The sequence below is a fragment of the Protopterus annectens genome, chromosome 17.part0 (assembly GCF_019279795.1).
Source record: "Protopterus annectens isolate FY-2018-M chromosome 17.part0, PAN1.0, whole genome shotgun sequence".
In the NCBI taxonomy this organism is placed as follows: Eukaryota; Metazoa; Chordata; order Ceratodontiformes; family Protopteridae; genus Protopterus; species Protopterus annectens.
In genome coordinates, this window is record NC_056751.1 from 734894449 (window position 1) to 734921374 (window position 26926).

A 26926-nucleotide genomic window follows, 5' to 3' on the forward strand; every position below is an offset into this window, starting at 1 on the left:
GCATTACTCCCTACGTCACTCGATGGATTGCCAACTGGCTTACTGACAGAACCCACACTGTAAAAGTAGCAGACTCCAAATCCAGCTCCAGACAAGTGGAGTACCTCAGGGTTCAGTCCTGGGACTGCTCTTGTTTGGCATCTACTTCTCTGAAGAACAGGCCAACACTAAGGGACTCTGGCTAACAAAGTTCGCAGATGACTGCAAACTGGGAGCCATTATTGAATCCCCAAATGATGTGGATTCTCTACAAAAGGGCCTTATAGAAACAGATGCTTGGTGCCAGACTCATGGGCTCAAGCTCAATGCCAAAAAATGTATAGTTATCCCCTTTGGGAAAAAAACATGTATCCGTGAAGCACCACATAGGTGGCAGTACACTAAACACTGAAAGTGTAATAAGATACTTAGAGACACAGGTGGACAGTGGTCTCACCTTCGATAACCACATCACCACAACAGTCAGGAAATCCTTCTATGTGGCACACCTCATCACTAAGGGCTTTTCATCCAGAAAAAAGGAGGTCATTGTCCCACTGTACTCATCCCTCATTAGACCCATTATAGAATACAGCGCCCCATTTGGTATGTACCTCTCAAGACATCTGCAGCAACTGGAAAGGCCGCAGAAATACCTCACTAAAAGAATCACAGGCCTAAAGCAGATGCCCTATGCTGACTGCCTTAAAAAACTCCAGCTATACTCTGTTGCATATCATCTACTCAGAGGAGCTTCCTGCTTAACATTCAAGGCCTTGTCAAACCCAGAGCTGTTGGACATGCTACACTGAAATCCCAATCCCTCAGAGCCACACGCTCCAGGGATCTAAACCTTGTCATCACAATAAACAAAACATGCTGGAGGGATAGGTTCCTGATCCAGAGACTCCCCAGACTCTGGAAGAGACTGCCCATACATGTCAAGCAGAGCGCCTCTTTGGCCCTCTTCAAAAGAAATCTTGATGATTGGATGGGAGAAATGAATTTCACCCCGGGTATCATGTCAGTCGCCCTGCTAGACAGGGGTCCAGGGAAGTAAATAGTGTGGGAAGAAATAGCCAGGGAATTGTTATGACTAGGCTTGCATAGGCCCTAGGGTCGATAACTTAGTACCAACCTATGAACCTATGTCGCTAGACAGCACTTGCATATAAGTTACTGAGCATGTGCAAGATCAGTGCCATTTTGTATAGTCAGCCACAGTGAGTGCAGGCATGAATGGAGATGCATATGCGAGTGTGTCTGAAGTACCAAGTCAGTTAGTTAACTTATGAAGTTCAAAGTATACTTTCTAGTTACAGCTCCTGATGTGTTTATGTACAGTAAATGACTTGAACTCATCACAGTGCCTCAGTGTCTCATCTGAATACACTACATATGCGACACTAGCACCCCGAGACATTGTGCACCTGTCACATGCTTATTGACAACCATTTGATTTTACCACAGAATGAGTCCTCATTTCACAGGTGCAAATACTTACCTACCATTGGGGAAAAACCTCACACACAGACTGGCTATCAGTACCTATACTAATACTACACCTATAAACTGCAAGACAAGCAAAGTTCCTTCCGATCCTGAGATGTTCCAAAAAAGCACTTCTAAAACCCCAAAGGTGTGGCAGTGTAGACGCACATCCCAGCTAAACCTAAGCCACACACTAATACTCATTTCATATTACATACAGCTGCTGCTTCTATGGGTCTATATCACGTTATCGAACTTTTAAAAGTTTGAATGTCATATGGTTGACACCATATGATTGAACTTTTAAAAGTTCGAACATTTCACCGGAGATCTCCGTACAGTGTGGAATGGGAAGATTTCTCTTTTTTGCACTGTAGTGCAATGTCGGAGTTGGTATATTTAAAGAGCAGAGGGGGGTGCAGGGGAGGTTTTTTTCTTTGTTTTGCTTTTTTTTTATTACATTTTTGAACTTTTAAAAGTTTGATCATATGGTGTCGACCATATGACTTTTGAAAGTCTTAAAAATTTGATTATATAATATAGACGCGCTTCTACTACCATACAGAAGAGCTGCCAGGTTGGTTTGGCCAGGTCTTTCAAGCAACAAGGCAAGTGCATTTGCCAAGGTAATGGATGGTTATGGGGGAGAAAACAGTTTTGCACACATATGCGCCATCAACCAGGATGAGCAAAGACAGAGTAAGTCACCTACCTCTCAGGTGCTAAAATCTGCTGTATTACAACCTGAGCAAATCATGCAGTGGGATAAAGCCCTGACTACTGCCAAAATGACCAAGGTATCATTGGTCACTCAACAACTTGGTAGTGCAGATGGGAGGATAGGTTTGCCCATTTTATGGGGTCCTGGCTGTTCTAGGCCACCTCTCCCCAACATAATCACTGCTAGAGGGCAGGGATTGAGCCATAATGGAAGGGGCCAGTGCAGGAATAATGTTGCATTTTAGCCCTTGTCAGACATGCGAAGGGAGCACTTGCAAACTTATAGAGGGAAAAAGGTAGTCCTGTATGCTAGAATTCATACCCATGTCACCACCCAAGAGGAGGGGTAGGCCAGTCATACAAAATTTCTCATTTCCAGGATGCTGGCAACAGCAGCAAACACTCTGTTGTCTGCCTGGGTGTCGGACCCCTGCAGACAGCTTTCTCACTAGTGGATCTGAGGGACACTCCAAACCCCTAATAAATGAAAGGGCTCGAGTGCTTGGGGGGATGGTTTGATGGTAAGCAGGGCACAGGGGGAAAATCTACCATAGCACCAGAGAGTCAGGCTCTTTCATCTCAAGTACAAATACAGCACAGCCATTGTTCACACGGATTTGAATGACTTTTGGTGTTCCTACTCAGACTATATGAAAAGAGGCATGATGGAACTCGTATGTCAAGAAAGCTGAACGCAAAGTATTCTAGAGCAGTATCCCACCATCACTGAGAATGGTGCCACAGTATATGCAAACAGTGATTGCCTTCAATAAATGACTTAGTTATTTTTGTTGTTCTGGGTTGGCACAATGTATATATATCAGCTTGACAGCAGAAAGAAGACAGTCGCACCTGTTTCATTTAAGATGGCCTACACTTACCTATCAAGGCTTTTAGATACTGGTTAAGATCTTGTCTACGCCCACAGTATCTTTTTAGCCACTGTCAGTCTAGTCAGACTTCCAGCTTAGTAAACAGAAATTCAAAACTGCCAAATAACAATATAGGACTCTTTGAGGCCTTCCTAACTCTGGAAAATGTAGACACCTGTGTTATCACTGAAACATCTGGGCTGAGCCTGTAACTGTTCATCGTTTGATCACTGTTCTATCCCCGGTAAACAAATTTAAATAAAAATAAATAATAAAAACCCTGGTTCCATAACAGTGAGAGCAGTTCCTCTTTACATGGCTTCACTGCCTACCATTTGTTTAAGTTCTTAATAAATAGCAGTAATCTGGGTGGTGGTCTGACTATCTTTATCTGAAACACCATCACTCCTAGACTAAATCTACCAAGAGAATGATCTCAAACTCCTTCATGTCCGAATATCAGTGAACGAGACTTCATAGTGCATCCTGGCCAACTACTAAACCATATACATGATACCCACAAATCACAAAACATTGTTATATGGGACTTTAACTACCTCTCCATAAACTGGCATGCCTGTTCTTACACCTCTCCAAATAACAATGCTCAGTGCTGCCTTAACTTTATCATTACAAACTCCATCCCTCCATGTCTTCCACTAGAGGCAGCAACATAATCGTGCCCTCACAAACACAGCCCCCATCTGAGTCTCGTGCACTCTCATAACCTCACTGGTCAAATCAGATTACCACAGAGTACCAGTCACTGGGGATGCACAAGCCAGTGCATTTCTTTGTGCCGGTCCCAAGCCCGGATAAATGGAGAGGGTTGCGTCAGGAAGGGCATCCGATGTAAAATTTTGCCAAATCATACATGCAGACAACAGTACAGAAATACATATCGGATCGGTCGAGGCCCGGGCTAACAACGACCGCCACCAGTACTGTTGGCCAATACGGTGCTGGCGGAAATTGGGCTACTGTTGGCCGAAGGAGGAGAAGAGGGGGAAGGCATGCCTGAAGGCAGGTAAAGGCTAGGACTGTGATAGTGAGGGTCGGAACTTTAAATGTTGGCAGTATATCTGGTATAGGGAGAGAGCTAGCTGATATGATGGACCGAAGGATGGTTGGTATATTGTGTGTGCAAGAGACGGGATGGAAGGGGAGCAAGACTAGGTGTATTGGAGGTGGTTTCAAATTGTTTTATCATGGTGTGGATGGAAGGAGAAATGGCGTAGGCATTATCCTGAAGGAACAGTATATGAAGAGTGTTTTGGAGGTGAAAAGAGTGTCTGATAGAGTGATGTTTATGAAACTGGCAATTGATGGTGTAATGATGAATGTTGTTAGTGCATATGCTCCACAAGTTGGGTGTGCAATGGATGAGAAAGAAAAATTTTGGAGTGAGCTGGATGAAGTGGTGATGACTGTATCCAATGGTGAGAGACTGGTGATTGGAGCAGATTTCAATGGGCATGTTGGTGAAGGGAACAGAGGGGATGAGGAAGTGATGGGTAGGTATGGTATTAAGCAAAGGAATGCAGAAGATCAGATGGTAGTGGATTTTGCGAAAAGGATGGACATGACTGTGTTGAATACGTATTTTAACAAGAGGGAAGAGCATAGGGTGACATACAAGAGTGGAGGAAGATGCACACAGGTGGATTATATCTTATGTAGGAGGGCCAGTTTGAAGGAGATTGGAGACTGTAAAGTGGTGACCGGGGAAAGTGTAGTTAGGCAGCATAGGATGGCGGTTTGTAGGATGACATTGGTGATCAAGAAGAGGAGGATGAGTGTGAGGGCAGCACCAAGGATCAAATGGTGAAAATTGAAAAAGGGTAATTATGAGGTGATGTTCAGGGAAGAGTTAAGACAGGCAATGGGTGGCAGTGAAGAGTTACCGAATAGCTGGGTAACTACAGCAGAGCTAGTAAGAGAGATGGCTAGAAAGGTGCTTGGTGTGACATCTGGAAAGAGGAAGGAGGACAAGGAGACCTGGTGGTGGAATGAAGAAGTACAGGAGAGTATACAGAGAAAGAGGTTGGCGAAGAAGAAGTGGGATTGTCAAAGAGATGAAGAAAGTAGACAAGAGTATAAGGAGATGAGGTGCATGGCAAAGAGAGAGGTGGCAAAGGCTAAGGATAAGGCGTATGAAGAGTTGTATAAAAGTTTGGACACTAAGGAGGGAGAAAAGGACCTGTACCGATTGGCTAGACAGAGGGACCGAGCTAGTAAAGATGTGCAGCAGGTAAGGGTGATAAAGGATATTGAGGGAAACATACTCACAAACAAGGAGAGTGTGTTGAGCAGATGGAAAGAGTACTTTGTGGGGTTGATGAATGAAGAGAATGAGAGGGAGAGAAGGTTGGATAATGAGCGGATAGTGAATCATGAAATGCAGTGGATTAGCAAGGAGGAAGTAAGGATAGGTATGAAGAGGATGAAGAACGGAAAGGCTGTTAGTCCAGATGACATACCTGTGGAAGCATGGAGGTGTTTAGGTAAAATGGCAGTGGAGTTTTTAACTAGATTGTTTAATAAAATCTTGGAAAGTGAGAGGATGCCTGAGGAATGGAGAAAAAGTGTTTTGGTACCGATTTTTAACAATAAGGGTGATGTGCAGAGCTGTTGTAACTACAGAGGGATTAAACTGATCAGTCACAGCATGAAGTTAGGGGAAAGAGCAGTGGAAGCTAGGTTAAGAAGGGAGGTGATGATTAGTGATCAGCAGTATGGTTTCATGCCAGGAAAGAGCACTACAGATGCGATGTTTGCTCTGAGAGTGTTGATGGAGAAGTACAGAGAAGGTCAGAAGGAGTTGCATTGTGTCTTTGTGGATTTAGAGAAAGCATATGACAGGGTGCCTAGAGAGGAGTTGTGGTATTGTATGAGGAAGTCGGGAGTGTCAGAGAAGTATGTAAGAGTGGTACAGGATATGTACGAGGGTAGTGTGACAGCGGTGAGGTCTGCGGTGGGAGTGACGGATGCTTTTAAGGTGGAAGTGGGATTACATCAAGGATCAGCTCTGAGCCCTTTCTTATTTGCAATGGTGATGGACAGGTTGACAGACAAGATCAGACAGGAGTCCCCTTGGACTATGATGTTTGCAGATGACATTGTGATCTGTAGTGTGAGTAGGGAACAGGCGGAGGAGACCCTGGAGAGGTAGAGATATGCTCTAGAGAGAAAAGGAATGAAGGTCAGCAAGGCTAAGACAGAATATATGTGTGTGAATGTGAGGGAGGATAGAGGAATGGTGAGGATGCAGGGAGTACAGGTGGGGAAGGTGGATGAGTTTAAGTATTTGGGATCAACAGTTCAGATTAATGGTGAGTGTGGAAGAGAGGTGAAGAAGAGAGTACAGGCAGGATGGAGTGGGTGGAGAAGAGTGTCAGGAGTGATTTGTGACTGATGAGTACCAGTAAGAGTGAAAGGGAAGGTCTACAAGAGGGTAGTGAGACCAGCTATGTTATATGGGTTGGAGACAGTGGCATTGACAAAAAGGCAGGAGTCAGAGCTTGACGTGGCAGAGTTGAAGATGTTAAGATTTGCATTGGGTGTGACGAGGGTGGACAGGATTAGGAATAAGTATATTAGAGGGTCAGCCCAGGTTGGAAGGTTTGGAGACAAAGCCAGAGAGGCAAGGTTACGTTGGTTTGGACATGTGCTGAGGAGGGATGCAGAGTATATTGGGAAAAAGATGCTAAGGATGAGCTGCCAGGTAACAGGAAAAGAGGAAGGCCTAAGATAAGGTTTATGGATGTGGTAAGAGAGGACATGCAGGTGGTTGGTGTGACATAGCAAGATGCAGAGGACAGGAAGAAATGGAAACAGTTGATCTGCTGTGGCGACCCCTAATGGGAGCAGCCGAAAGAAGAAGAAGAAGAAGAAGACCAGTGCATGTCAATGAATAATCCAACCACCTTTACAGACTTCCCTAATGTCAATTTTCTTGTGCTCAATGATGACAGGAGATGGTTCCAAAGTTCCCTAGCCATTGATGAGCCTGCAGCTTCTGGTGCATATCCAGCGGTGAAACTGTAGCAAATACAGACACGTATACCCAAAGTTTATACTCTTATCTCAGCTCATGCATAGAAACTCATTTTCTTTTCTGCCATGAAGAGAATTCTAAGAACTTAGAAACAAACCTCTCTTCTATAACTCAACTATAAACAAAGTAAACAATAAAAGGAAAATGCTTATAGGCCTAAAGAACAGAAGAGAACAATAACTCGTGTGTAATGATCAACGCACTAAAAAGAGAAGGATTAAATCATGCAGAGCAAATTATGAACTAAAAATTGCAACATTAGTAAAGGAGAATTACAAGACAAACTTAATTATGTGCAGAACCACATAAGTAATGCCAGCATTGCTCTGAAGCTATCTTTAATGGCGTCACCCACTCAAGCTCTGATGATACAGCTCCAGATACATTCACGCTCAATCTTCTCTCTGTTGTCTTCTTATTTTCCAAAACAAAATCCAAGCCATACCTCCTCTGGTAATCACCTTTGAACAAATACTAAAAGCACTTTCGAAGATGACAAACACCAGCTGTATGGGCCCAAATAACATACCTTACTGTTTTCTGGTCAGTATGAAACAACAGCAAAAGACCTCATGAAACTATACAACCACAGCCTCACCACTGGATGTGGACCACACGCATGGAAAACAGCTGTACTAGTCACCCTTCACAAGGGAGGCCCCACTACATATCCTGGCATCTACAGACCTCTTAGCCACACCAGCAGCATATGCAAGCTGGTGGAACATATTAGCATAGACATAAATGGGGGCACAGGAAGCAAACAATGTAACCAATTTGGCTTTCCAAAAGCTAGATCATGCCTACTAGACCTAATCAACTTCTCTGAATAAGTCACCGAAACACTAGCTGATGGAAACTTCATGTACACAGCTTACCCCAATTTTGCTAAGGTTTTTGATACTGTATCCCACTCTACCATCACAAATAAACTGGTCAAACTCAATACAAGTCCCTGTATAAACCAGTACATTGCTAGATGTCTTACTGAGAGACATAATTATATTAAAATTAGTGGCAGATTATCTTCCAGCAGGCCTGTTAGCGGAGGTGTACTCCAGAGCTCTGCATTCGAACTACTTCTATTTGGAATCTGCTTTTCTAATATCATACCTGACATTAAAGGTCTGGCCGAACATAGTCAAAGACGACTGCAAGCTTGAAGTCATCTTCAACTGTCCTGATAACACTCAGATCCTCCAGAAGGTCTAACTCAGGCAAACCTGTAGTGTCAAGTTTACAGTCTAAAGCCAAATGCCAAAAATGCAGCACTGTACAGTCTGGGATACAGGAAGACTCACCCACCTACCAAATAAATGATGCCCCCTCTTAAAATAGAAACTGCTATCACAATCTAGGCACCTTCGTAGATAATAAACGCTCCTTAGATCAACACATATCCATTGTTCTTAGGAAAACCTTCTGCCTCACCCAGCTGATTTCTAGGGTCTATATCACCTTATCAAAAGATGATAAAGAGCCAATGCTCTTTGATCGACCCATAAACGTCAAAAGCACTAAATAGTGAAGACACAGAACAGTGATTTTTTTTCTCAGGGAAAAAAAATCGCTGGGCCGTTTTTTGGAGTTTGCCATTTCCTCCACTGTGGTGCAATCTCGGAGTTGGTATATTTAAGTAGGGGTGTGTGGGGGGGGGGGAGCCCCCCACTTTATGTTGTGTTTGCATTTTTTTTTGGCGTCTTCGCTGTTTAGTGCGTTCAATGTTTGGGGGTCGATCAAAGACCGTTCACTCTTATCAGCTTTTGATAAGGTAATATAGACTCGATTTCTAAGGGTATCTCCTCTTAGTCAAAAGAGGTTATTATTTCTGCCTATTAATACCTCATCAAGCCCATACCAGAATATAATGAGCCCTTTGGACTGTACCTGTTCAATGTCCTACCTCAACGTGAAAAAAAACCAGCAGTTCCACACTACAAAAAATCTCAGTTATGAGGCCCCTATATTACCCAAAGCAACTGAAAGACTAGGCTCTCTTTACTGTTTCATACTAACTACTACAGGTGATCTATGCTTGGCCTACAATGATGTAAATGACTCAAACCTCAAGGTAGGTTTGTTATTAATTTGCACAATGTTTGCTCTGTTTTCTCTTAGTATGCCCTGCACCTAAAGTATGTTAAATATCCCACCTAAGTGCTCATATTCAACTCGGCAGTTTGAAACTGCATTTAACAGTGTCCAGGCTCCACTCAACAAATTTTGGGCCCTCTGCAACTAAACCCACCAAGTTAGCAAAAAACTATGTATGTCCAGCTTTTCTAAACCTTTGTAATATCCACAACTACCCTTTTATTAAAGGAAGCTCCCTGCAGAGTAGCCCCCTGAGCACCTCTACTCCTTTCTAAAACTGCATACCTATCATGCTCTCCACCTTCTGAATATAGTATCTCCCCTTATACCCTGAAAGCACGACTAGTCCTACTTGTGCTAAGTACAGTATTTGGCAGCGCTTTATTGGTGTGCTTACAAACTTAGATAATGCTTCCCATTCTACCCGGCCTGCTACCATCTCCCTTACCCCCAATTGAAATACCACTTTCTATCCCTAGCTTGTAATATTTATTTCACCAGTGAACACATCCTTCTTTGTAACTGCTATAACTGTCTAGTATGTCGGATAGCCCTAGCGCAGCACAAAGAATAAAGTGTAGGAAATTATATTTTTTTACTTTCTCGCCTGCATTTTATTTGACTGTGGAGACAGGTTTTGTAGCTCACATTACTTGGTTTTGGTTTTGCAATTTTTGAGGTCCGGCTCTACCCACTCCGTTCGCCCTCTGCTCCGCTCCGGGCTCACTTTGTTCCCCTACCCTATTCCCATTCCCACACACCCCCATATCAATTACATTTATTATTTACTTAATCACTCCCCCATTTCAATTACCCAATAAACTCCTTCCACTTACTGCACTTAGGAAAAGACCCTCCCACTTCTTCCATACACACACACACTCTCACTATCACATGGCCCTACTATCCACACAACACCTTGACTATCATGCTTGCTTTCAATTTCAGCCTTCAGCATTCTTCTTTACTTTCTGGCACAATCCAGCTCTATACATACTACCTTACACCTCACACCATATACCTCCTGCACACAAACTCTTCCTTTGAACCTAAATTAGCTAAGTTACTCAGATATATCTCCCTCTCTAGTTGTATCTCTTATCATAACCTCTACCAAAATAAAACTAATACCTCATACCCCTAGAACAAACATGCACCTATTACATCTCCATAAAACCATCCCTAATCAACAGTAAACCCACTTTATCACCCAAATATCTCTATTATTAGCACTAAGTGGTGATATCCACCAAACCCAGGTCCAACCCACCCCTCATCATGCACCACTAATGCAGCTGATGAAACACTTCATCTCATAACAATTGACACTCGCAGTACTTGCAACACAGTAACTGAATTCCATACCTGGCTAACTATCCACACCCCTAACATTGTGGCAGTAACTGAAACTTGGCTAAAGCCACATATTACTGACACTGAAATTCTCCCTCCTGGATATAACATTATTTGTTCTGATAGACTTCATAAAAAGGGAGGTGGTGTAGCACTAACCTATCAAAACTCCCTACAAATAACAACCCATCCAAAACCTACTCCCACTTTTGGGAACCTAGAGCTCCTACTTACATCCCTACAGTTAAATAACAACAAACACATTTGTATCACTGTAATTTATATCCCACAAGGCCAAAACACCCACACACTTGAAGACTTCCTATCCTGGATAAATTCAAATATATCTCATGAAACTGTAATTCTTGGCAACACTAATATAAACTGGTTAAACTTAGTCTCCCCCTCACCAACACATAGTTTAAACCTACATAGTTTCACACAATTTATCTCCACACCCACCCATGGACTAGCAACAAAATATGAAGCCACCCTAGGTTGTATACTAGTATTGAACCCCCAAAACTATGCAAACTCAGGCACCTTACCTAATACTGTAAGTGATCACCTCCCAGCCTATACCCATAGGACTCATCCCCAAATTACCAAGACACATACTTATAGAACTTCTAGAACTCTTGCCCACTTTAACCAAAACTAATTCTTAACCATTTTAAAAGCTCAGAATTGGAACCTATTAAAAACACTCCCCCTAGACGAGGCTGTAAATTTACTCAACAAAGTTTTCTTAGATGTTCTCAACAACTTAGCTCCAATGCGAACTAAATCAACCAAAACCAGTCATGCTCCCTGGTTAACAAAGCAAACTAAACAAACTCTCATTCTTAGAAACAAGCTTTGGAAAATATGGCTAAAAGATAGAACTAAACAAAATGAACTGAATTTCAAGCAAATTTGTAATAAAGCAAAAAAGTTAGTGATACAGGACAAAAAAAGACTTATTTTCATCTAAACTATCAATCTCTAGCAATAATCCAAAAATATTTTGGAAGTCAGTCTCCACTCTACTCAACCCTGGCAGCTTACAAAATCCCTCCCCTGCACCAGAAAAAACTCCACAACATATCGCCCATGACTTTAACACCCACTTCATCACTACCATTCAAAACCTACTCAAACACCCTCCACCTGACATATGCTCTAATCACCAGAGTACTGCCCACCCTCTATCACCCAATAACACCCACCCCAAAAGTAGTCATACTAATACTTTTTCAGTCCAAAACTTTTCGCTTCAACCTGTACCCACCTCTGTAATCTTAAACTTATTAAACAAACTAAAACCTTGCTCACTTTCTGCCTACAACCTTCCCCCTGAATATCTGCAGCTTGCAGCGAGTGCAATTGCTTATCCAGTTTGCATTCTTATAAATCGGTCCATTACAGAATTCCATGTCCCCCTTTTATGGAAAAAATCCATCATTTCCCCTCTCCATAAAGGTGGAAACTCCCATGACGTCTCCAACTGCCGTCCTATCTCTGTACTCTCTCCTCTATCAAAAATATTAGAAAAAGGTGTCCGTACACAAATCTTGAAACATCTATCTGACAAGGCTCTTCTATCCTCTACACAACATGGTTTCCACCCAGGCCATAGCACAATTACTGCCCTACTCTCTTTTTCAGACACTGTAAACAAAGCCATTGATGCCGGTCAACCTACCTCAGTTATCCTACTGGACCTTTCTAAGGCTTTTGACACAGTGGCACATACAAAGCTGCTATATCAACTATCAAACTTAGGATGCTCCCTTGAATCCCTTAACTGGTTTACCTCTTAGCTACAAAATAAAGAACAATCTGTTAGGTGGCAAACTTCTCAGTCTAGTTACCAAAAGAACATAGGGGTCCCACAAGGATCCATTCTAGGATCATTACTGTTTTCATAAATGATTTACATAAAACTCCCCATATCCAAAACCTTATCCAGTATGCAGATGATTCAACACTAGTATCCACCTCCAACAATTTTACAGATCTCCTCACAAATACACAAAAGCAGTCACTTCTGTCGAATCATGGCTCATCGATTCTCAACTAATTCTAAACCCTAAAAAACAAAACTATTACGTTTCTCTACAGTCACTCCTGACTTTGACTTTAAAATCTTTGCTAAAGATGGTACTGAAATAGAAATAGTAAAAACTACCAAATTACTAGGAGTAACAATAGACAACAAACTCAGTTATGAACCCCATATCCTAAACGCTATAAAAAAACACAATTTAAATTAGGCAAGCTATACCGCCATAAACTTTACCTGGACAACAATACCAAAACAAAACTAGCCAGCACATTACTTATCCCCTCTCTTCTATATGGTAGTGCAATTTTTACCAACCTACACACATCCCTTACAAATAAACTACAATCATGCTACTATAAAATAGCCAAATTTGCCAATGGAACATCATATCGCTCCCACCACTGCCAAGCTATCAATAATCTTAACTGGCTAGAATTCTCCCACCACCTGCAGTATACCAAACTTGCCAACTTGCCACAGCACACAAACTAATGTACAAACCCAATGACTGCCCTGCACTCAACTCAGTCCTACAAACTTATATTTCTACCAGAACTCTAAGATCCTCCAACAAATATCTACTAACCATAACTAAACCCAACAAACGGGCAGGGAAATGTCTGCATTCCCATATCATTGCAAAGTTATGGAACAACCTACCATCTCACATAACTCAAATTGACCACGCTAAAACCTTCAAAACAGCCTTAAAATCACACTACCTAAATAATCCATCGTGTACCTGCCACACAAACAAACCACCCTAAATACTTGTTTACTTACTTTTAACCACTAACTTCTAACTACTAACTTCTAACTACTAACTTCAAAGTCCATAAATGTGCAGAATAAAACAAACGTCCACTCTGTTTTCTTCAAATGTACATTCTCTGTATAAACCTTATAAAATGATTAACTTGTTTATATTTGCTTTATATACTCGCTTTATTTAGAATTTTTTTCCTGAATTTTTGTAGCAATCATTGTCAAAAAAGTCTATTTTATAAATATATTAAGTGTACTGTGGAGTTTTTCTCCCCGGGTCTCCACTGAAAATGGGTTCTCTGACCCAGTGGACTTTCCCCGTTAACAAATGTCAATAAATAAATAAATAAAACCTGCCTTGATTTACTACATATCTACAAAACTGAGGGCAACATAAATCCAAGGTCAAGGGAACTAAATTGATGCTGCAACAAAATAGGACTTACTGGCATTACAGATTGGCATCAATCCCCTCTTTCCCCATTTTGTACATGGGGTCAATGTGTCACTTTAACAGTGAGCATCACTTCTCCCCAAAGAGTTCCCACCTCAGGAACAAACTCTGACTTTTTCTAAAACAAAGCATGAACCCTCATTATCCTGAAATCTGACTTAGAAGGATAGATTGGAAACTGCAACTTTACCCCAGTCTTAGACACCTATCTCTTATACACAGGGGAAGTAACTAGTTGGGTGACTAGGATTCAAAAGGCTTAACTAGTTTACTGCCTTGTAGGAACCTATGAACATACAGATGTTGGTTTCTAAACAACTGGATCAATGCACAAACATGAGAATGTAATATACTGACACCTTTCACGTAAAAGGTATTGTTACAAAGAATAAATAGAGCAGGCTTTCAAAGGATAATTATGTGAAAGACTGCATGATTGAGGCACACTTCTTGTGATGACAGTCAATCAATATCACTTTTATGACCACTCAGAGAAACTTCTTTGATGTTTCAAGATGACTCCTTGGCATGTTTCTACAATGGAATTAATCAAACAGCGGTCAGGACGAAATCCATTACAGCAGTTTCAAACTAGCTTCTCAGCTGTATAACCAAGTATGCTGGGAACGCAAATGGTCTAAACACATGCACACATATACTCAGACCACAGCAAATGGAGATCAATGTGATGACAATGTGTTTCATCATAAAAGAGGAAAAAGAACGCTGGTGACTTTAAGTAGTTGTGTAACAATACATTCAGACAGAAACTGCAATGTTGTACATGTTGTGACATGATTTAACAGCATTATATACAATATCGTTGTCACCTCACAGTAAGACGCTGTCCGGTTCGATTCTCAGCTAGTGTCTTCTGCGTGGAGACATGCGTGAATGGGCGTACCTTCGCTGAAGGTTGTGCGTCAGGGCTGGTAACTCGGCACGTAAAAATCAACTACCAATCATTAGCAGACCGGAGTTCTGCTGTGGCGCCCCCTAACCGGGAAAAGCCAAAAGACACAACACAACATATACAATACCCACAGAAATGGAAGTAATTTGCCTTCCTAAAAGGTACATATAAGACTAAAGTCAGACTGTTTCATTTACTTACTTATTTATACTTGCTTTCTGTGCAAGTGTACCAGCCCACGTGGACAATTTTCAGGCCTGCTCATTGGTTATAACCAAATGCAACAATAAAGCAATACTGACAAATAGTAAACTGAAAGAAAACGGTCTGATTTTGTAGTATATCAGACAAGAAAAATGTAACGATAAATTACAATTTGAAATATAAAAGCCACCTGAATATAGCGATAAATTACAATTTGAAATACAGATGCCACCTCTGTACAGATTTGCATAAAGGAATGAGAGCAAAGTTTACTAATGTAATCTACACTATTTATAATCTTTACATTAGGAGAGAAGTGAAGAATTTCAGTAGGTAAGGAGAGAAACAAGAGGTAGACAGCATACCTAACAACATCTCAGCGCGTGAATTGTGGACAAAACCAAGACCCCAAATCAGGGGCAGAATTTAAATATTGCTGTGTGTAAATATAAAATGTTGGCAGGATGACAGGTTTTATATAAGCATGCATTTTCTAAAGGATATAGAATCTTAAACACAAATCTGTCATTGTTTAGTGACTTCAGTCCTCAACTTGCAAGAAAAACACATTTAACTTGAGATAAAAATCTGGACATTCTGCAAATTCTGGAGAGTTGAGAGGTATGAGAGAGACTGGAAAATGACAACAGACTGACAAAATAGTCATTGTCTATGTGATGGCTATCAGTAGAAAAGTGAATACAAACAATATTTATGTGCTTTGTTTTTACAGTCAGATTATCAGAGATGAACTTAACACATTCAAATAGATGGACCTGTGTGTTATATGCTACCAAATAATGCAATATTAGACCATGGCAACAAGGATAAAGTAAGTCCACTTTCAGTAGACTTGGGTATTTTTCTGTGTGTAGTCAGTAAAACTTACAAAGGAATTAATGTAACTCTTAATATAAACCTACCTTAACAATGCAAAATCAAAGCTTATGGTTGCTTACTATCAGGATGCATCTGTTACAAAAGGTCCATCTTTGATGACCTCTAGGACTTATGCAGAGTAGATAAAACTTTCCCAGGCTGCCAGCCCCTCCTCCCCTTTCTCAGAAAGCACATGTGAAGCACTTGTCTGTACTAAACAAACACAGCACAAAAAAATAATGACAAAGCAGGCAGGGGTTTCAAGGGAGGGTCCAATACTGAAACGTAACCTTGTTCTAACAGATTTCTTGCTATAGTAAGTACCCATAATATTTTATAGCTGATAAGAACATGTCCTCCTTGAGTAACTTCAAGGACAGCATCCTCAGCTAATCCTCCTGGGTGACCACTCTGTGGGAACATGCCTTTCATAACAATAGCTCCAAAAAATATGTAATTCTAGAGGTCCCTTGCAAAGACACTCAAAGATGACCAGACTGCAGCTGCACTGATATCATCCAAGGTGGCATTATGGAAAAAAGCAGTACAGACAGAACATCGCTGGGTGAATAAACTTTCAGTGAGGACTATAAGGATTTCCCATACTTGCTATAACAATAAAAAATTCAACTGGACAGCCAGCTTTAAAGGGTATGCTTCAGTACTTTCTGTCTCAAATCTGTCTGAGCAGAAGAAATGCATCTTTCCGCAGGGAACAAATCCTTCTCACACAAAATCTGAGATGCCTGTGGACATCCATATAACAAAAGCCTTGGAACACAGGGAGTGGGCCAAGTGCCCACTAGTCCAAAACATTTACATTGATCCCTGCATGTCACTTGCAACTTAGTGACCTGATGATATCACTATAGATGAAACAGTAGTGGGCAAAAATAAATTAGGAAGTGTTGGATGGTTCCCCAGCCTGCACTAGAAAGTATCACCAGATGCTGGTACTGACAGGCAATACAAAAAGGAAACAGAAGCCTATGGTTAGCACAATGGACGATTAGCATTGTCCACAAGCATGTAGAACTTCACTGAGTACACATGTGTACAGCTGGGATATCGATAAAACACTGTGATGTCTCAGCATTATAACAAGTCTCTGGTTTTCCAAGATGTCCCACCTCAAGAAAGTCAGGAGGGATGCAGAATACTGGGTATGTACCAAGAAACAGTGCAAGACTGATATTAGGAGGGGAATTACTACCTCAACAGAGCAGGGCATGCAGTAGGACATCAGCGTGCATCCAACAGAGTAAGTGCACTCAGTGTAGAAGATAACTGAAATATGGCACAGCAGCCATACCAAGGGATATACAAGCATACATCTTGCAAGACATGTTGCACAACACTAACATAAATGTGAACCTAGCAATGACCAGCAACATAAGCCTGAAAACTTCTAGTGCAAGGATGTAGCATCAGGTATGAGGATCCATTTTACCCACAACTATCTCCCTGATTGACATCAAGGCAGGCCTATACCTTATAAAGTATGGCCAATTTCTCCTAGGACCTGCCAAGTAGTAGACACAGGAACTGTCATGGTGGTGCCAACAACAAAAGGAAATTTGCAGGACATGATTAGACTGGAGATCTTTATGGGAAACAGCATGTTTCATACATGGTCATCAGTATGCTACAACATACTATCCATGGGTTCATCAGTACAGTTTTTACACACCGGATAGCACCTTCAGGAAGTCCATAGTGGCTTATAAAGCACTGTGAAACATTATAACAAACATTTGCCTACACAAGGATATGGTCTGATGTTAAGACAGAACATGTTATTACCAATTTTGAACATGCTGCTATTAAATTAGTTCACTGCCACAGTCAGGTGGTAACTCTCAAAGGATGCTCTTTCCAGTATGGACAGACACTGTGATGCCAATTGTAAAAACATCACCTGCCACTCCTGCATCGCATGGATGGGCCCTTTGCACCAAAATGAGAATGCTCATTGCCCTGGATTTCCTGTGAGACAAGAAACATGTCTTACCTGCTTTCACCAAACTGCAGGAGTAGTCCCCTTAAGATGGCTGTAACATTCTGCAGTTCTTTAACTACAACTATCCATGTGGGTTACCCCACAAGCATGCCACCAGACACATTCCAGCATAACCTTCCCAGGATGCACAACAAAGATGAGGAGTGGAGCAGGAAGCTGTTTGTGCTTCTGCGTCATCCAGACTCCAGTATACATGATCCTCATTACTGTTTTTGCCGACAGAATAAAATACTTTGGATGACTGTAGAGAAGTCTTACACCAAGGAACATGATGACATTAGGTTAAATAGAGGATACATCATTGAAAGAATCAAAACCCTGGGAAAATGGATGTAACTGTAATTCAAATTAAAGAGCAGACTGAGATCAGCTATTGTGCTTTGAACTCTGTTGTGATGGGAATGAACTGGACCTTTCTAAATGAGCAGTACATTATAGAAACAAACTGGCAAAGTCTGGTGTGTTGGGGCATTCCTAATGCCTACGGCATCAGTAATGTGTGTTCCTGCCTGAACTCTTCAATATGAGATCCTGATAACTGCTAAAGTATGCTGCAGTATTATATGTCACTGAAATTCAAGATTGCAAATCCTAGGGAAGGTCACAGTTACTTATTTTACATAGTAAATCATTTGTGTAGTGAACAAGAAGAAACGCTGTGGAGGAGTTCATTTAGCAAGAGGAAGGAAAAGGGTGACAGAGATGCATACAAGGCACCAGTCTATAGGGAAGAGAAGGACTCCTGAGGTCCATAGTGAACAGAAAGATTTCTGAGGTCTATAAGGAAGAGGAGTTCTCCTGAAGTCTATATGGAAGAGGAGATCTCCTGGGGTCTACAGGAAACAGAAGGACTCCTGAGGTCTACAGGGGACAGAGGGACACCTGAGATCCATAGGGAACAGAAGGACTCCTGATGTCTATAAGGAACAGAAGGACTCCTGAGGTCTACAGGGAACAGGACGACTCCTGAGGTCTACAGGGAACAGAAGGACTCCTGAGGTCTACAGGGAACAGAAGGACTCCTGAGGTCTATAAGGAACAGAAGGTCTCCTAAGAGAGTGATAAAAGAGATGTGGAGTAAAATGAAATGTGGTAGCAGTTGGACATTTTAATATCTAACATTAGAGGGACAATACTGGCTATTACTGTTGTATGGAAGAAATACTGATGGCCTTATAAGGAGGAGTTTTCATTTAGCTGAATGATCAGCCTACAATGTTAATAGGAAACACTCTGGGTATAGTACCCTCCAACTGTGACAAAGTCTACAATATACAGAGACAAAAGTCTTGGTAGGTATAGTACCCTCCAACTGTGACGTCTACAATGTAGAAAGACAAAATTCTTGGGTGGAAATGACTGTGGGAATGATGCATTTTAAGTAACTCAGGAAGGTGGGATCAAGGTTCTACAACTTTGCAACAGTGAAACAGCAAAGAAAAAAACAAACTATTCTTGAGACCTGTTTGGTAAGACCTTGCAAGTGTTACTTGCAGAAGAATAATTACAATAATCAAAGAACACGCTGCTTCTGATCATGTACAAGTAAAGTAATGACGCAGTAAAAAGGGAAAGAAGAGGCCCTCCTAGCTAAATAGGCCATCAAACTGACCACCGAAAGTCAGAGAGAAGCTTTTGCATACATCAAAGAACACAAAGGAGAACAAGTAGGGGATGAATACATTAGTTAAGCTACAGACTCAAGGAAGCAATGAGTAATGAAAAGGTAGCAAAGGAAAACATCAGGTAAGGGAAAAGAGCATGGGTAACAAGGGCTTCTACAAACACATTATTAAAACAACACTACATTTATGGCACAGGCAGGTTAATCAGAGAAGAAACAAGTAAACATAATGAAGTTTTTATTTCTTTTTGCTTTATCTTTATATGAAAGGAAAATGCATATTTCTTTGCTGGTGTACCAAATAAGAAACATGGATGAAAAGGAATGGTGTTAATGTGAAGCAAAATCGTGCCTTGTCAATGGCTCCCCTATTTTCACCCAAGTGGAACAGGAAACATGTATTCCTGGGCTAGAGGGAAGCCCTATGGCCCATTCATTCCTGCGTGACAATCCCATCTGGCCTATTCACTCCTGCCTGTGAATCTCCAATCAACCCTCCATTTCATGGCACAGTCTGGTGGTAGGGAGTGGGCCAGCTTGCTGGTCCTTAGGGGTGCACTACCCTCTATCCTTGAGAGCACTCCCCCCTCGTGGCTCCTCAGAGCCTGCAATCACTTTCTCCTGAGAGGACATGTGCCTTTGTATGCCTATTTCCCCTCAGCTGCATAATGTAACTGCAGTCCAGTATCTGACCAACTTGGAACTTCACTAGGTGAGCACCTGGTGCTCCGACCAGGTGTCATTCATGTTGTGAGCCACAGCTGCCTACCCCCCCCCCCACCAAGGTAGGGAGTGGACAGCAATCGCTCATTCCCATCCTCCCCAAAAAGTTCCTGCAAGTACCCACTCAACTAATTAAGCTCAGGTATATTACGGCTTTCTCCCATAATATCACATAATTAGTTTAATGTGAAAGAAATCTTAAATCAGACAAAGAAAAAAAAATGACAAAGTAACATACCAACATATTTCACTTCAGCTGTCTAAACAGTTGGTGGAGGTGCTGTTGGGAATCCTGGAAAAGTATGCAGTCACTGCTGAGGAAGGAAAGTGCATCCCAGGCTGGAAAAGTAGCCATCCTGGTTAAGTATGGAGGACAGGGAGCCAGTTGATGTCACCTCAAGGGCATAAAAGATGATGGGAAACATTCTGAGCACAAACAGCAACAGATAAGTAACTCAGTCAGTAATCAGAATGGATTTACCTCAGGCATCTTGTACTACAAATGTCATTATGCAAAACTGCAGATAGGCCTTGAGAATAGATAGGACTATGTAGTACACAAGAACAGCTGCCTGGACTTCAGTGTGGCCTCAGATATGAACTTGTATGGCAGGCTAACTGAAAAAAGCAAAAAAACAATTAACCCCAGTAAGTAACATTATTCAAGTGGAGAATACTGGGAGAGAAGGCTGGGAAAATGCAATGGCAAAATGTTTAAGGGGGTAGACGGCAGTGTCAAAAGCCAAGAGTGTGACCATAAGGTCTGCAGGCATTAGCAAGGGGACTAATTCTGAGCAGAATTATTCTATCCAGTACTGTCTACAAAACTCACTTGATCCAGAGAAGCCACATTTATCGCAGATGGCAAGCTATCTGTCTGTGGTGTAAATGTTGACTAATGTCAAAGGGACACACATTCTCAGGATAATAATGGAAACAAGGTGGTTGATTACAATGATGATAACATTCATGATGAGGCCATTTCACCAAACTGAAAAGATGGAAATGCCTAGCCACTCCTGGGCTGTACAGGGATAAAGCCACGACTAAAACCAAGGTGACCCGGCTTTGATTAGTGGCTCAAGTGACTGACGAAGTGACAGGATGATGAGTGTTACGATCCTAGGGTGGGTTGGCATTCCCATCAGCATTTAAGGTAATGATCTGTAGTACAGGCAGGGGATGACACATACTAGGTGTGCCTAAAAAGATCCAAAACAGTGGAAACATGGTTGAGCTGCTGGGAAAGTAGAGCAATGTGTCACGCATCTCATTTGCACATGTGTCCACCAGGTATACCATCGGTCTGCAAAGGAAGGGAGGTAACAGTATAGTCATAAGCAGGAAAGAACCCCCATTACCCCATCCAGACCAATGCTCCACAACCAGCACTAGCATGCTAGATTAAGTCTGGGGGTGGGGGCAAGGCAGCTAGTAGACCTGGTGTGGACAGGTACTGGGGTACCAGGCCAGTAACATGAAGGATGCTGGATGGAAAAAAGACAAAGAAAACTCCTTCCACAAAGATGCAACACCTCACAGTCAGTTAACATAAGTAAAGTGTGGAAGGGAATAGCCTCTTGCATGAGGTACATAGTGGGCTTTGCTCCCTCCAAAAAATGTAAGTTAATCATTTGGTGAGTAGCAGTCTGGTCTTATGCAAGTATTCTTCACAAAATGTGATTTTTGGGGAACCATACCAATGCTCAGGGAGTCTGCTGCTGGGTGAATTTCTTTACAGATGACACAAACAGCAGGGCAGAAAGTGTGTGTGTGTGTGTGGGGGGGGGGGGGCTCCAAGAGAACCTTCACAACACATGACAACACATTCATCAAAGTGATTTGGATTCAAGATTAATTATGAAGTGCAGACTGCTGCACATAATGTCTGATATGTTCATATTTATGAGAATTAACTGTTTTTAATGCAGAGAGGTTCAAACAACTTCATAAATTATGGTATGCACAAGAATTTTGAAAAATGTACTATTCTTCAATTCCTTCCATGTATATTTATTAACCTAATTTAACATATATGCTGTAGTCATGAAGAGACAAACTGATGTAATTATGTGCATAAACTGCAACAGTAACTATCTCAGTTACAGTCCTGCAGTACTTTAAAGCAATTGTTAGAACTTCTCTTCTGTTTTTTTATGTATACTTTTCATGATTGTCAAAAACACATGAAGCACACAGTATAAAGAAAAAAAAAGTGTAATGGGTTACGGCTTACCATAAACAATGAGCTGGAACTTTATTTCTTCATGGTTCTTATTTCTTAGGTATGATTCAGCACGATATATCCCACTGTTGTTTAGCTGCAAACTATTTATTTTCAAGTCACAGTCGTTTGTGTTTATCTCCAGCTGAGGCATCAGCTCCTTCACAAAAATATTCTTCGTGGTGCCCCCAACCACAGATGCGATCTTCAACTCACCACTTTTAGGTTCTTCCTTGTACCAGTGAACGTCGTCAATAACTCTATGTGGAATACCTAGAGAAAGGCATGCAGAGCTTCCCTCCCATCTGATTACTGGCTAAGGAAATTGCTCTGCCAGCACAATACAGATAAAATACAAATAATTAGTGATTACGTAAATGCCAAGTGCTCCTACAGCCATTAGATGCAGAATATAACACAAACAATGCATTTTTCTTCCCTAAAACATAATTGTCAATGTGAAAGTACCTCAAACTATAAATGAGTTTAATATTATTATAATGCACACAATTTCAAGGTCCACATACATCTGTGGAGGAAACATAACACTAAAGTACTGATAAAGCTAGTCAAAGCAGTGCAGGGCATAGCCAAAAAAATCATACAGATGCAAAATGAGATGACACACACCTTTATTTCCTGGCAGGAAGAGAGCAAAGTTGTGCAAGATCTTGCCACAAAATAGTAGCTGTCCTATTCCTCACTGTTGGAGTATTCTTTACTCTTGGGATATCTTGCCAAAGATAGCAAACATACCAAAGCTTTTACACCATCCAGGTGTTGTACATCAAACATATGTCATTTGTGCACTGCGCAAGGTACACATGTGATGTATCTATGCCTAATCTTCAGAAATGAAGTGCCCCCCAGGACAGCCAGAACAACCCCAGAGAAACTAATAACGTGCACATGCAGAAAAGGAATAAAAAAGGAGATAAGTATGGAAGACAGACCCTTCAGCCAGAAGTAGGGCAATGAAAAATAAAAGTGGCAGGAGGAATGGACAGAATACTGTAGTAGGACATCTACTGTTATGGTAAGATCTCACACAATTGTACTACCCCCTTCCTTAGCGCTATTACAGTATTGTTTCCTCTTGGGAGTGTCCAAAAGCTACTAGAAAGTATGGGAGGAGGAAGGTAGAGAAGAACCTACCACAAACCCATGAAGGATGGCCCTGGCAAAATCCGTGGCCCTGGAAATGGTATCCAACTTGTAATGTTTGGTGAAACCATAAACAGAACACCAAATAGTGGCTTTCATGATGGATCTAGTATCCAGACCCTTGAGAAAAGCACCAGAAGAGGCCACTGCCCTGGTAGAAGGAAAAGAACAGAAGAGGAAAGCTGCTTGCCATGAAAAGAACAGCAAAAAGGAATGGGCTTAGAAATCAGGAGGCGATGGTTTGCTTAGATATTGCCAAATTTACTTCCCTGGCATGAAAGGAAAACAAATGTATGCACTTACCATAATGAAAGATCCATTTTGTCTGTCTCTATCTGATTCAACCTGTGGGTCTTTGGATCTAACTCGGATCTGACACCAGCCAATTCCATTAGACCTCGAACCTGCTTGACTCCACCTCCCTTACCCACAAACTCCCCACTCCTCGTCCTAATCCTCAGATCGAGTTTACACCATGAAAACTACTTTACAAATATGCTAAGACAGGTTCATCCACCAGGAAGGATGTAGGACTCCAAAAATAAGAACAGATGACCTTTACTGTCTGGTCATCATAAAATGAGAAGTTTGCCATATCAACCAAAGGGGGGGGCAAGGAGGGGAGAACCATTAAACCAGACAGAGACAGACAACACGGAGCTGTCGGTATAGTAACTATACAACTTTTGTATCTGATGTTGTCTACTCTATCTGGCTTCAACCTGTTGGTGACAGTCCCCAGCCATGAAACATTCCTAGATGAACTATGGAAGGATGTTCCACAATACAGTGGAGCCAAAGGAAGCCCTAGATCTAGATAGGATGTCCTCCTTATAATGTAACACAAAGGTGTGATAATCCAGCAAAGTGGCAGCTGCACAAATATCTATTGATTCTCTAGAAAGGAAAGCTGTACATGTAGCTATAGACCTTGCTGAATGACCCTTAGGCTTGTGCGGAAGGGTCTTTCCTTTCAAAAAATATGCAAACAATATACAATCTTGACAGCCACTCAGATAAAGTCACAGGTGAGCCCATCCTGGATTCTGAGAAGGAGATAAATAGCTGACTGGATTTTCTGAAAGTTTTGGTATGGCCCAAATAAAATCTCAGTTACCTATGTACATCCAAACAATGCAAAAAGTATTCCCCATTATTGGAGAAATTGGGGGAAAACAAAGAGAGATGAATAGAACTGTTAAGGTTATTCTTGGAAACTACCTTTGGCAGAAAAAAATAAGTTATGTTCTTACCATAACGTTCCATCTGAATAGTAGACTTCATCCTTCTGAACATATGGGTATACGGATCCGATTCGGATCCGAGACGGCAAAACTTTTCAAGCATCAGCTCCGAGCTCCAAGCTCCTCCCTTACCTATATTACATCACTTCTTCCTATCTAGCCCCAGATCGAGTTTGCTGACACTAAATGGCAACATAACTCCTAAACAGGAAAAACCTGAAGAGTGAGGAGGATGGAGGGAGGGAAGGTGCAGAAGAATGAAGTCTACTACTCAGATGGAACGTTATGGTAAGAACATAACTTCTTTATCTGAAGTAGTTGACTTCATTCATTCTGCACATATGGGACAGAGTCTCCAGCTACTAGTATTCCTGGGAGGCCCCTATGGAAGGATATTTCTGAGCACCGCAGAGCCAAAGGAAGCTCTCCCTCTAGAAATAAGATCCAATTTATAATGAGAGATGAATGTGTGCGGAACTCTTGACCAGAAAGCTGCAGAAGTGGCCATTGCTCTAGTGGAATGAGCCTTCAATACACCAGGAGGAGATAAGCCTTTGTCCTTATAAACCTGTGCAATAAAAAGAGTGATCCACCTTGCTAAGGACACTTTCAAAACTGTTTTGCCCAAAAATGGTTTAGAAAAAGAGACAATTGATCCGATTTCCAGAAGGGTTTAGTCCTATGGAGGTAAAAACGAAGCTGTCTATGGACATCCAATAAATGAAGCTTACATTCACCTCTATTTTGGAAATTTGGGAAGAAGACTGGCAAATTTATAGACTGATTAATATTGGCTGCTGAGGACACTTTGGGAAGAAAGGAAGGATTTGTATGCAGCGAAACCCTATTCTTGTGGAAACCAAATAGGGGGGCAAGGAGGATAAGGCCTGCAACTCTGAAACTCTCTTGGCTGAAGTGATGGTGACCAAGAATGCTGTCTTCCATGACAAAGACATCATCAGAACTGATCTGACTAGCTCGCAAGGGGGAGAGGTCAAAGCCTGAAGGACTAAAGTCAAATCCCAGAGGGCACTGTTTCTTTAACTGGAGGTCGCAATAAAAAAGTGCCCTTCAGGAAGGCTTTACACAGTTTGGCAGAAGCCAGAGCAACCTTATTTTCACCCACATGAAAATTAGAGATGGCAGCCAGCTGAACCTTGATGGTGGAAGCACTTGCGCCTGATCAAAAATGATAAGCAAGAAAATCCAGTATGACTGGGACGGGGGCTGTAAACGGGTTCAGACTGTGCTGAGAGGCCCAAACGCAAAAACGTCTCCACTTGCTATTGTAGAGTTTCCTAGTGGAGGCTTTAAGAGAAGCTACCAGAATATTCTTAACAGGGGACGAAAGTCCGGGAGTCTTGATGATCATGGGAACTGCAGCAGCCACGTCGTCAGCTTGAAACTGTCCAGGTTGGGCAGGGGCAAGCCCGACGGGTGAGAGATCAGATCCGGGCATGGATCTAGAGTCCATGGAGGAGCCAACAGGTGAGACCATAGGAAGGGAAACCACACGTGATGCAGCCAGAAGGGAGCTATGAGAATGACTTTGCACTGCAGCCAGCAAGCTCTCTGAAGGAACTTCGTAATAAGAGGTAACGGGGGATAAGCATACAGTAGCCCGGGAGGCCAAGCATGGACCAGAGTGTCCCTGGGGACCTCCCCCGGAGGGGGGAATCAGAGTGAAGAAGTTGCTGCACTTCGCATTGGAAGGAGATGCGAAGAGATCGCAGCAAGGTTGACCCCAAACATGGAAGATCTTCTCCGCCACTGAATGCTTCAGACACCACTCGTAAGGCAGAAGGATTGCCCTGCTGAGACTGTCCGCTAGAATGTTGGAGTGTCCCGGGATATGCATTGCTATGAGAAACCGGCTGGTGGATATAGCCCACTCCCAAACCCTCATGACCTCGTGACAAAGGGGGTAGGATCGGGTCCCTCCCTGTTTGTTTATATACCAGACTACAGACATTTTGTCTGATTAAATAGCTACCGTCCCTGGAGGTAGGACAGGGTTGAAGGCTCTCAACACTAAAAGCACTGCCCTCATCCCCAGGACAGTGATTTGTAGCTTGGTCTCTGGAGGGGACCATGTGCCT

General features: G+C 42.0%; 1 protein-coding gene across 1 annotated transcript in view; it reads right to left on the bottom strand.

The window, feature by feature from the left end:
- The window catches only part of LOC122791275, an 802728-nt gene that overhangs the window by 580201 nt on the left and 195601 nt on the right, over positions 1–26926 (bottom strand). The window contains exon 3 of the mRNA XM_044058947.1: positions 22432–22749. Coding sequence (XP_043914882.1) covers positions 22432–22573 — 142 coding nt within the window. The 5' untranslated portion in view covers positions 22574–22749. The remainder of the gene's footprint in view (positions 1–22431; positions 22750–26926) is intronic.